This window comes from Mesoplodon bidens (assembly GCF_964165515.1).
Source record: "Mesoplodon bidens genome assembly, chromosome: 1".
NCBI lineage: Eukaryota > Metazoa > Chordata > Mammalia > Artiodactyla > Ziphiidae > Mesoplodon > Mesoplodon bidens.
Genome location: NC_138176.1, coordinates 171,614,162 through 171,626,800, shown reverse-complemented (window position 1 = coordinate 171,626,800; position 12,639 = coordinate 171,614,162). Strand labels below are relative to the sequence as shown.

Genomic DNA, 12,639 nt, shown 5'->3' with positions numbered 1-12,639 from the left:
AATCATGCCCCTGCCCAGCATCTCTTTTCCCAGGGAAGGCTGCTCTCTGAAGTCCAGCCCTTCTTCAGCAGCAGGCTCTAAGGAGACGCTCAGCTGCAAGGAGGAGAAGCTGAATCTGCCTGAAAGGCGGCCTCTCCCCCGGCTCAGAAGCACTTCTGAAAAGCAAAAGGCGCAGAGGGAGTCATGGCTGGGCAGGCAGGGCTTGCACCCTTGGTGTTCAGCTCCTTGACTGCTTTAGGGTAATCAGAGGGGCTGTGTTGAAATTGGGAAGGAAGGGAGAGCTTTCCATTACTGAGCTTCAAAGGGAGCCCAGATCTGCTCTGGAAAGGCGGTGTCAACCCACTCTTCGTAGTCAGGCTCCTGCTGCATTAAGAAAGTATTGAAGTGCTGGGATTGGGTGGGGGAGGGGTTCCAGGAAAGAGCTCTTGGGCCGGATACCCAGCCACACTGCGTCTGGGGCTTAGACCAAAAACGAATAATAATGGCTAACATCTAATGAGTAGTACTATGCTCCAGGTACTTGTTCTATGGAGTTTACACGCAATCATCAATTTAATTTTACTATAACCCATTACCTCCAATTTACAGAGATGAAATAACTTGCCTAAGGTCACACAAACCCCTACCTCTCCCCCAGTTAATCTGACCTTCCTCTCCCAACCCCCAAACCAGGATGTGAACCCCAGCCAACCTCCCCAAGAGAGGTGGGCCATTCCGGCCACCTGCTTTTTCCGGTTTTGCACCTCTAATCCCCGCAGCACCTATCCTCAGAGTAGATACTCGGCAAATCCCTGCTTATTTAGTGGTGAATGAATGATGGGGGAAAAACCAGGAGGACCTGGTTCCGATCTAACTCATCATGTGTCCTTGGGCCCATCCTCTCCCTGGACAGCCTCCATGAGAAGGTCCTCCCTGCCCATTTACAGCAGGGCTGTGAGAATGAGTTAAGAGTGTTGTGAAAAGCAGGACGTGCTGCACAATACAGATATTTATTAAGCACCTACTACATGCTCAGCCCTATGCTTGAACATGAAAAGGATAATCTTTGAAAAGTAAAAGCACTGTTTCTGTTAGAGGGGTACAGGATCCATGAGACTTAATTACTGGATCACGGAGCTTTTTGTGGAAAAAAACCCTGAAAGCTATCATTAAAGGCAGGAATCAAAAGATAAAATAAGAGAAGGTATATGCAGCTGGGACACATGGCTTGCAGGAAAGTCAATCAGACTTTCACAATTATGCCCAGGGTCTCACTGCCCTCTTGTCGCAGGGCGGAGGGTGTGTGTGTGTGGCTGTATTAGGGGAGCTCCAGATGTTTCTTCCTGCTCTCTTACACCAAGGTTCAGAGTCAAACAACCTAGGCCCCCAGGATGGACAGGGTCTCTGGGAGAAGACCTTACTCCATCCCACTCCCAAGACTGTCCCCAGCCTGAATGCAGCCAGGCATGACATCCCCTTGTTATCCCTTCTGAACTGTGGTTTTTGGAGTCTGCTAAATGGATCTCTCCTTCCCCAAGTTCCCCTTATTACTTCCTCATCATCCTTATTTTGGATAATTGTCAGGGCTGACTCAGAGGCCTCAGACTGACCCCAGCGGAGAGACAAGGCCAGTTGATTACATTAAGGGACAGATGAGGCTGGCCTGCAGTAATTACGCAGCCTGGTGGTAAAGGAATGTGCCAACTCCAAAAATACCTGCCCACTGAGTGTCAATCAGCACCTTGGCTACGACACTGCATCAATGAGCAATTACTTTCCCACCTGCAAGGGGCCGCCTGCAGGGCAGAGTCAGTGGATCAGGTGGAACAATAATTGTCCTTCAAGTGGCCCATACTCAGCACTGCAGACTCTTCACACAGAGACAGTTGCTGCCCACGGGGAACAGAGGGGAAAGAAGTGACATTTCTGAAAGCCACATCCACTCCTTGGGTGGACAGAGGGAAGGGGTGAGAAAACTCTTCTAACCGAGGAGTCTGGGACAGACTAAAATGAAGTGTTAGCCATGCTGCCCCCATGAAAAGGATAGGTGGATCTCACTCTACCAACGTGAACCAGTTCCTAAAATATATTGCTAAGTAAAAGGGGCACGTTGCAAAACTGTGCATACACTTTACTCCCATTAGTAGTTTATAAAGGAGCTCTGGAGCTGGACCCACAGTCCTGACCCTATTCTCTCTCACTGTGTGACCTCAGGCAAGTTACTTAAGCTCTCTGTGCCACAGTTTCCTCATGTAAAACAAAGATAATAAGAGGACTGACCTCACAGAGTCACCAGACTTTGAGTAAATGTGCCCTCACATTATAAATCGGTTGTCTGCTCCTACACCTGCCTCCCTGAGAGACTGTGGGCTCCTCAAGGGCCAGGTCTAGGTCTTGGTTTCCTTATCCTTCCCAAACGTCAGTGCTATGAGGATTAGACGAGATGACGTGTGTAAAACCCTCAGTGTGGAGCTGGCGGGGGCTAAGTGCCCAGCGAATTTGGGCTTTCATGTTATTTCCTGTTCATGCTCACACCGGCCCTAAACAGATGTTCAGGAGGAACTAATGAATTGAGTTTAAAGGCAGGCTGTGAGACACTGAATATACACAAAGACAATGGCCAGACCAAGTATAAAAATAGAACTGGGACTCATAACCTGAAGCATCCTGCCCAAGAAACCAAACCATTAGTAAAGCAGCCAGCCCAGGAAGCTAGTCTTCTGTAAGTCAGGCTTGTAGGAAGTCAGACTACTATCCCCATCGACAATCCAGGAAGCCAAAGAATACCCCCTGTAACAGTTGGCCCCAAATGGCTGGGACTTGATTACTAACTGACAGTTTCCCTAAATTTTTGTCCCAACATCCCACTCAGGACCAACCAGAGACAGCCAGATGTGCATCCTAACCAATCCCATAGCTTCCAGGCCTCCAGCTTCCCCAGGCCAATAGCCTGCCATCAGGCCCACCTGAAGCCTTCTCCCTTTCATCCACTACGAAGCTTTCCCATTCCTCTGCCTGCCTTTGAGTCTCTGCCAAATGCAAGTGACAGTGGCTGACTCCCTGGCTAGAGCAAACTCGGAATGAACAGCCTCTGCTGGTTCTCATTTGGATGGTCTTTGTCTATTTCTGCAGGTGTGTCTTACACACCTCTGGCCTGGCAGGCCCAGGACACACTCAATAAGCAGAGCTGAATGACTTGAATCTGGAGGAAGTGGGGAGATGGGAACACAGGAGGAGAGGCGCCAGAGGAGCCACAGCCAGACCTCAGGATCCACTCTCCGCAGAACTGATGTGCCCTTTGGACAGATTCCATTTTTCCCGCCATAAGACGGTTGAAGGATATCAGTGGGATGTAATCATTTAAAGACTACCCAACTCTGAGGCGGCCGTGACCCCAGGAGCAGAAAGTCCCCAGGGTACCCACAGGAGACAACTTGGCAGGCAGGGAGCAAGCAGGTGTCTCTCTCCCCAGCACCAAGGCAGCACACCCGCTCTGTCAAGAATCCAGGAGACGACGCTAGCAGGCAGTGTGGAGCCCAGCACAGCCTATTCAAGTCTCCTCTTCACACATCAAAGGAGAGGGTTTTTTTACTTGAAAGAGAAACCACAACAAAGGCTGGGGTCCAGAGCCAGGTGGGTCTCTCAGCTCCAGCCCCTCCCTGCCTGGTCACCAACCCTCGTCCATGGCTGCCTCTGTGAAATCCAATTACCGGGCACATGGCAGCCTTGCCTTTGTAATTGGAGGTGGCGTGGGGGGAGCCAGGAGCCACCAGAGCACAGGAGGGGGTTCAAACGGCATTCTTCAACAGACTTCTGATGGAAGGGTATCATGAGGCGTCACGAATCCAGGGGCCCTAAGTGTGTTTCTCCACACTGGCTGCTGTGTCCCTGGAGACAGCCTACTTGCTTATCCCACAAGGCACTGCCATGTCAAGTCCTCTCCAAGCCCTTGAGCTCATGCAGGTGGCCTGGAAAGGCAGCCCTGGCTGCAGGGTGGGTGACCTGCGTGTATGGCTCTGACAGCCTGGACGAGTGCCTTCTCACCCTGACCTTCCTTCTCCGCCTGTGAGGTGAGATGGCAGTGACGGCTCTAATATTTTATGGGAGATTCTCCCAACGGGTGGCCCACAGGCTAAGTCTAGCTTGCAAAATGTGTTCTATTGGCTTCCAGATTAAAATAAAAATTAAGTAAAAATGGATAAAATTCACATAAATATCCACCTTTCCAGCTTCAACTGAATCAAACTATCAGAACAACCCCGTGGCACGTCTGGCAGAAGCTGAGTAGGGTATGTACCAGGTGGCCACAGTCCCCACCACTCCCTCTTGTCCCATGCCCAATCTGAGTCACTCATGACCTACATGCTAGTCTCTTAAGCGTTGGTGTTTATAACCCCTGAACTATGGTCTCAATCTTGGCTGCCGGCACTTTAGAACGACTGATATTGATGGTAACAGATGCCTAGGCCCAGGCCCACACCCAGACATTCTGATTCAACGGGTCTTGGGGTAGAGCCAAGGCAATGACGTTTGTAGAAAAACTCCTCAGTTAATTCTGACTTCAGCCGGGCCGAGAGGTGCTAGTCCAAGGGCCCCGGCAGCTGGGAGGATCCATCTCACCTGTGTAAAGAAGCAGCCACCAGAAAAAGAAGGACGGGAAAAGTGGGCCTGGTCAAAAGCACCCACAGGTGCCCCTGGGGAAACACGTCTTGCCCTGGGGTCCCCTCCACCCCCAACATAAGCACTTCAGCTTTTTAGGCACAAACACAATGGGCTTTGTGAGCTGCGGTCAGAAACGACAACACAGACCAATCCCTCCTGCTTGCCCTTTGTGTTTGCACCCAGTCTAGGTCCTGCCTGTAGCTCCCTCCTGAGCCACTGTCCAAGCTGCTTCCTGTCCCTGCACTGGGTTTGCCAATTCACACCTCTCCCCTCCCCTCTTGACTCTGCCCAGGGCTCGCACCTCCTGTAGGAAGCTGCATGAAATATGCTCCTCTCGGGTCCCTCAGGTACCATCAGCATTTTACACATTGGTTCCTCTAAACAGGCTCTTAGACTCCTTTCATGCCCCTATCAGATAGAGAATTCCAGAAGGCAGGAATCACTTCTCCTGTGCCCTCTCCAATTCTTCCGCCCCACCATTTCACGAACACACACCAAGCGCCCAGGCTGCAACTCCATCCCACGGGTCACTGAGTGGCAGTGGACTCTTGCAGAAGGATGGAGGGGCTACCTGGAGAGTGGAGAGCAGGCACTGCCGCCTGCTTGTCCACCTGGAGGAGCCATTTCAGATGAATCTACAACGCCCACCTGCCAGCCTCCTGCCCACCCCGCTGCCGAGCACCCGTGTCTGCTTGCTGTACATGTGCACAGCACAGAAAACCACAACCCTGGCGTCTGTCACTCCTGAACTGAGAAAGCAACGTGGGAGAACAACGCTAGATTGCAGGGGGGTTGGGGCATGGCCGTCAGAAGGGGGCTCGTTCAAGTCCACCGAAAAATAACTACTCCTGAGCTGCAGGACCCCAAATACTCTACTGGTCTGTTCAAAACAGGAGAATCACTCCGGGACCCACACCCTTGACCATGAGTCAATCTGATTCACAGCCAGCTAGAGGCAGGAGTGGCACTTAGAAATTTCCAGAGGACACAGGTCCACCCTTAGAGCCTCCCCTTGGGAATGATTTCCTGAGACTAGCTGACTGGGGACTCGCCCTGGTGACATTCCCTGGACAGGGTCGGAGCCTGAAGGATGAGGGTCAGCATGCCCTCCTGGCCTCAGCTGACCAGGGCCTACCTTGGAGCTCACAGAACGTGGTCATGAACTTGCCGGTGAGGGACTTGAGCTCGTTGTTGGCCAGCGTGATGAGGTGGATCTGGTCGGTGACATTTCGCAGGACCTTGTAGATGCCGACGGGGAAGGAAACCAGCTTGCACTCGGCCAGGTCTGCAGCCAAAGGACAAAGACCAGAGTTAGCAGCCACAGCTGCCCATGGACTTGCCCTGAACCCCACAGACCCCACCCTGTCTCTCCTCCTGGCCTCCTTTGTCTCCTACCTGTCTCCCCTGTGCCAGGCTCAAGACCCTGCTGTCCCTCCTCCAAGAGCCTTCATCACCATTCATCACACTTGTCCCAGTCTCACACACTGAATGTAACAGCTTATTCTAGCACCTTCTCTAACAGCACAGCCTGCTAGCCGGAATGCAGAAGACAGAGCTCTGATGATCAGCACTCACAGCCGTGTGCTTGAGGCCCTGAAGGATCCACAAGTCCCTCTAGGATCATCAGACTCAACAGCGAAGCCAGGGTCTTAAGAGTACTTTATAATAGTCTACTTCTTTGAAAACAGGCAATTCACAGAGACTTTGTGGTATGACCTTCTTCCTCATCCTGTCACTCTGAAGACAGGTCTGTCTAAGAGGTAGCAGGGAAGCCTCTGTGAAGAACAGTCTGGCAGTTCCCCGAACGGTTAAACCTAGTTACTGCATGACCCAGCAATTCCACTCCTGGGTATATACCTGGGAAGAATGAAACCATGTGTCCACACAGAACAGTACACGTGAATGTTCACAGCAGCATTATTCATAATAGCTAAAAAGTGGAAACAACCCATGTGTCCACCCATAGACGAATGGATAAGCAAAATGTGTATATCCATAAAAAGGAATATTGTTTGGCAATAAAAAGAAATGAAGTATCAATATATACTACAACATAGACAGGCCCTGAAAACATTATGGTAAATGAAAGAAGCCAGGCACCAAGGACAATATATTGTATGAGGCCATTTATATGAAATGTCCAGAACAGGCAAATGTACAGAGACAGGAAGTAGATTAGTGGTTACCTAGGGCTGGGGGTATGGAGGGATGGCAACTAAGGGGTGAGGGGCTTCTTTGTTGGAGTAATGCAAATGTTCTAAAATTGGATGTGGCAATAGTTGCACAGCTCTGTGAATATACTCAAACCACTGAACTGTACACCCTAAACTGTATGGTATGTGAATTATATCTCAATAAACCTGTTTCCTATATATGGCAGCAGAGAGACACTGAAAGCATGGAGGCTCAGAAATTGGGCTGCCCAGCTCATCTAAGTCACTTAAGTTTCCTGAGCCTCAGTTTTCTCATCTGTAAAATAGGGATATCATTGTCTACCTAGCAAGTCTGTCAGGAAAAGTAAATATAATAAAAAGTACTCAATGTACTAACCAAATGCCTGGCAGATAAGTAGTGGGAATGCTAAATACAAATGCTGTTTCCCTACTCACCTTCCACTTTGCTCTCCCCTTCCCACCCTACCCAAATCGTCTCCATGCTTCAAGGCCAGTTCCCATCCCACCTCTTCTGGAAATCTTCCTGGATCACCCCCATTACTGGTGATTGCCCCCCCAACCCCGTTCAGGAGCACTCATCAACTCAGACAGCACTGCCCCATCTCTCAACAAACTCTTGTCTTTTCCCGAAAGAGGCCGGGCTTCCCCAGGCACCTCTAAGCCTTTGAAGATTGTTCCAATATTAATATACAAAATTCAATAATATTCCTATAAGCCAGCAATAAAATAGTTTTTAAAGATCCTATTCTGAACAGCAACAATAATGCAAAGTCTATAGAAATAATCAAAATTGAAGCCCTTCTCCCTTTTCTGCCTCCCAGAATTTCTACTCTGGCTCTAATACCAGCTCAAATGTCATCTCCTCCACCAAGTCTTCCCTGACGGCCCTAAGCTCCAGCCTCTGAGTCTCATATGGTGTAAATGAGACCTCTTCATCCTGTACTGTATTAACCTCCTTTTGTGTCTGTTTTCCCACTGGACTGGGAAGGCCCCCAGAGCACAGCGTCAGCAGAGGTCCACCAGGTTTGGAGGGCAGGGCAGGGTTACTGGTGACCTCATTAAGCTGGTTTAAGGAAAGAAAGGGGACAGGTGGGGGTAAGGGCAAAAGTGCAAAAGACTGAGGAACCATAGGGGTAGGACATACTGTTAAGAAGTGTCTTTAGGGAATTCCCTGTTGGCCCAATGGTTAGGACACCGAGCTTCCACTGCAGGGGGCCTGAGTTTGACCCCTGGTCAGGGAACTAAGATCCCACAAGCCGTGTGCCATGGCCAACAAAAAAAGAAAAGAAGTGTCTTTACTGTTTGCTCTGGTCCAGGGCTATGTTAGGTGACCCCAGCCCTGCGTACCAGTCCAATGTCAGGTACCTGCTCTTGTATCAGCAAGAAGAGAGTGCAAGGTCCTGCCGGGAAGAACGAATGCCCAGAGGTCAGACTTTCAGTAAAAAGAGATCAAGGGCTGGAACCAGACCAGCTCTGTAGGCTCGAAGTTTGGGGCAAGCTGAGGATTCTTGAAAGAGCAAACACTTCCAAACAATGAGTCCCCTAGTGCTTTGTGCCAGATGCACAAAGGTCTAGAAAGGAGTCTTGTTGTGGTTGTGAATCACAACAGCCCCTTTGGCTAAAAGCAACAGATCTCAGACCTGCTAGGAACAACATCAAGGAAAATGTCAGAAGCTTTCCCTTTAAAACAAAGAGCAAAATAAGGATGCCTTCCATCATCGGTATCCCTGAATATGGTCTTAGAAGTTCTGGCCAAAGAAATAGAAAGCATAAACATTAGAAACAGACAAAATGATTATTATGTGCATGTGAGATGACTGCATAACCTCAACAAAGCAGTCACCTGACAAAGTACACAAATTTAAAAGATCTCAGCAAAGTGGCTAATTAAAAGTGCAAAATTCAATAATATTGAATTGCCTATATGCCAGCAATAAATATAGTTTTTAGGATCCTATTCCAAACAGCAATATAATATAAAATATAGAGATAATCATAATAGAAAATATATCTGACCAATATTAAGAAAAGTAGTTCTATTTTCAGTTTTTTAAGGAACCTCCATACTGTTCTCCATAGTGGCCGTATCAATTTACATTCCCACCAACAGTGTAGGAGGGTTCCCTTTTCTCCACACCCTCTCCAGCAATTATTGTTTCTAGCTTTTTTGATAACGGCCATTCTGACCACTGTGAGGTGATACCTCATTGTAGGCTTTTTTTTTTTTTAACATCTTTATTGGAGTATAATTGCTTTACAATGGTGTGTTAGTTTCTGCTTTATAACAAACTGAATCAGTTATACATATACATATGTTCCCACATCTCTTCCCTCTTGCGTCTCCCTCCCTCCTCATTGTAGTTTTGATTTGCATTTCTCTAACAGGTAGTGAGGTGGATGGACCTACAGTCTGTCATACAGAGTGAAGTAAGTCAGAAAGAGAAAAACAAATACCGTATGCTAACGCATATATATGGAATCTAAAAAAAAAAAATGGTACTGATGAACCTAGTTGCAGGGCAGGAATAAAGAGGTAGACATAGAGAATGGACTTGAGGACTTGGGGTGGGAGGGGGAAGCTGCGGAGAAGTGAGAGGAGCATCGACATACATACACTACCACATGTAAAATAGTTGGCTGGTGGGAAGCAGCAGCATAGCACAGGGAGATCCGCCAGGTGCTTTGTGACCACCTAGAGGGGTGGGATAGGAAGGCTGGGAGGGAGGATCAAGAGGGAGGGAATATGGGGACATGTGTATGCATACGGCTGATTCGCTTTGTTGTGCGACGAAAACTAACACGGTATTGTGAAGCAATTATACTCCAATAAAGATATATTTTAAAAAAAGATTTAAAAAAAGAAAAGTAGAAAGGTTCACAAAGATATTTTTACAAATGGGAGGACTTCCCTGGTGGCTCAGTGGTTGAGACTCCGCCTGCCAATGCAGGGGACATAGATTTGATCCCTGGTCTGGGAAGATCCCACATGCCGCGGAGCAACTAAGCCCGTGCGCCACAACTACCCAGCCTGCGCTCTAGAGCCTGCGAGCCACAACTACTGAGCCCGCACACTGCAACTACTGAGCCCACATGCTGCAACTACTGAAGCTCACGCACCTAGAGCCCGTGCACGGAAACAAAGAGTAGCTCCCACTCACCGCAACTAGAGAAAGCCTACGCGCAGCAACGAAGACCCAATGCAACCAAAAAAATCAGTAAAAAATAAATAAACAAATAAACAAATAAAAATGGGTTTGTACATGGAGATATATAGCATTCGTTGACAACAAGTTAAAATATTGATATAACGGTGATTTTTTAAAGAAGTTAATTTACAGATTGTTTAATGCAATTCCTACTCAAAGCCCAAAAAGTTTTTCTTTTAAACTTGATGAAATGGTTTTAAATTTCAACTAGGGAATAAGCAAGACTCTCTAAAAGAGAAGAAGGTGGAGTGATTACCAATTTTATAAGGCTGCAGTAACTAAAACAGAGGGTAATAGGAAAAACAGATCATCGAAAGAAAATACAGTAACTACATAGAAAGAAAATACAGATCTATAGTCCAGAAAATACAGACCATAAATAATATGTCATAGTTTAATAAACACTAAAATGGAGGCCTCACAAATAAATTAGGGAAGGGAAGGATTAATAACTGATGTCAGAATAACCAATTAACAATTTTGGGAAAATAAGAGAGACTCTCAACCTAAGAATCAAAAAAAAAAAACTCTAGATAAAATTACACTTTAAATATTTTTTGAAATCAAATCAAAAAATCAGAAGTAAACAGACTTATACAACCACTTAAGTGAGGAAGACTTTCTCAACCTAGGAGCCGTGAAGAATCACAAAGGAACAGATCAACAAACCTAACTATAAAAAAAATATGAAACACCTGGATGCTTAGAAGAAAATAAGGCAAGCAACAGATTGTGAAAAAGGATCTATAAATAGGATACATAAGTTGTTATCCTGATTATTTTAAAAGCTCAATGTAACTAAATTTAAAAAAGGCCATCAGATGATAGATATTCACCAGGGAGAAAATATAATTAGTAAATAAATATACAGCCACTGATATGTGTTGCCAAACTGCTTTCCAGGATATTTATACCAATTTACATATATTCTAGCCAACAAGTAAGAGGATCATTAAAAAAACCCTTGCTAATATGATCAGGGGAAATGGTATCCCTTGCTTTCATGAGACTGATTATCTTTTATGGTTAATTAACCATTTTTATTTCCCTGGTGGAAAATCTTGTTCAGGTCTCTTGCTATTTTTCTATTTGGAGTTCTGGCATTCCACCCACTCCATCACCCCTCTAGGTGTTGGTAGAGGTCCCTAAATAATATTATCAACCTATGTCTGTGCGCTGTTTTCTTGTTTAATAGTTCAAATTATAGCATTTAGGTGTTTTTTTTTTAAGCAGAATATAAAAATTATATGCACACAGTAATTCCAACTATGTACAAAAGTATACATGCCTGGGAAAGAAGACCAAAAGGAAAATAACCAGAATGTTAAACGGTTATTACAAAGGATTTGAGCAATTTATTACTATTTATAGTCCTGCTGTTTATTTTGTACAAAATAAGTACCACTATTTATCTGCATAAAAATATTTTAAGTATATATGGTGATACTTTACTTTTAAAATAGAAAAATAAACGTATCATAAAAATAGCTTTTATTGGAAAAAATAACCTGGCATATTCAAGGATAAACTGAAGCCAGCCAGCTCATCAATCTGAGAAACAGAGAAGGCAGACCCATGAAAGAAAGACAGTAGCTCTCTGTACTGGACTGAAGTCGAAGTTATGAGTTGGCACTTTCAGCACTCAGGCACTACTGAAGAATCATATAATGAACCCTGCTCCCCAAAGTGGGGACAGAAAGTGCTCAAGATGAAGGCCGAAGAGACATAACGCCACTCAGGTTATTTCCAAGGACCCTCAAAGCAGCTGTCTTCCAGAGGAGATCAGCTCAGAAACGCCCAGCCCACAGCCTTGTTCCTCCCACCTGGGCTGTCCACACGCCATCCCAACTGTACACCATCCCACTCTCCCAGTCCCCAGTGCAAGCAGCACATGGCCTCTGCAGCCTCACTTGCCCACCGACACAGTCACAGAAGCATATGGCCCGGCATCTGGGGTGGGGGGCGGGCTGAGGGCCCAAAATGCATCCACAGCTGCTGCTTTCATTTATCTTCCACAAATAACTACTGAGGTCCTACTATGTGCCAGGCACCGTTCCGCATTGTGCCCTGTGGCTTCCCTATGATTTTTTTGTTCTTGGGGACTCCGTCTGTTCCCTCCATCCTTTGACTGGTGTTCGGGTAGGAGTGTGCACCATGGAGCTCCTGCTCAGAACAGTCTGGCTGCCTCTGATGGCAAAGGCCCCCAAGGATTCCTACAAAGTGCCCTGCTGGGATGTGATGCAAACACCCCCATCCAGGCCACGTCACCAGCCACTAACACTGCCTGTGAACTCCCATCCCAACTGGGAGGACAGGCCCGTGATCTCCAGCACAGCTCTCCATGGTCCCTGGGTCAAGAATATGGGGATCCAGGTACCCAGACCTTGCCCAGTCCCCTTCCCATCTGTACAGATGGAGCAAAACACTTCATGTCCATTCCCTGGGTGGGGTGGGGATAATAATACCATAAATAGCACCACTCACTATTTCATGTGAGCTAGGCTGTCAGAACTATCCTCTCTGTACACATGAGGAAACTGCAAGTAAGTGACTTGCCCAAGGTCATTCAGCTAAATGTAGGGGAGTAAGATTTGGATACAGGTTAGGCTGATCAGGCA

General features: G+C 46.9%; 1 protein-coding gene across 3 annotated transcripts in view; it reads right to left on the bottom strand.

The window, feature by feature from the left end:
• LRRC20 (leucine rich repeat containing 20) overlaps positions 1-12,639 on the bottom strand; it is a 65,629-nt gene that overhangs the window by 24,133 nt on the left and 28,857 nt on the right. For all 3 annotated transcript variants that reach the window (XM_081225340.1, XM_081225338.1, XM_081225339.1), the window contains one exon: positions 5,777-5,926. In XM_081225340.1, the coding sequence (XP_081081466.1) occupies positions 5,777-5,926 (150 nt within the window). The remainder of the gene's footprint in view (positions 1-5,776; positions 5,927-12,639) is intronic.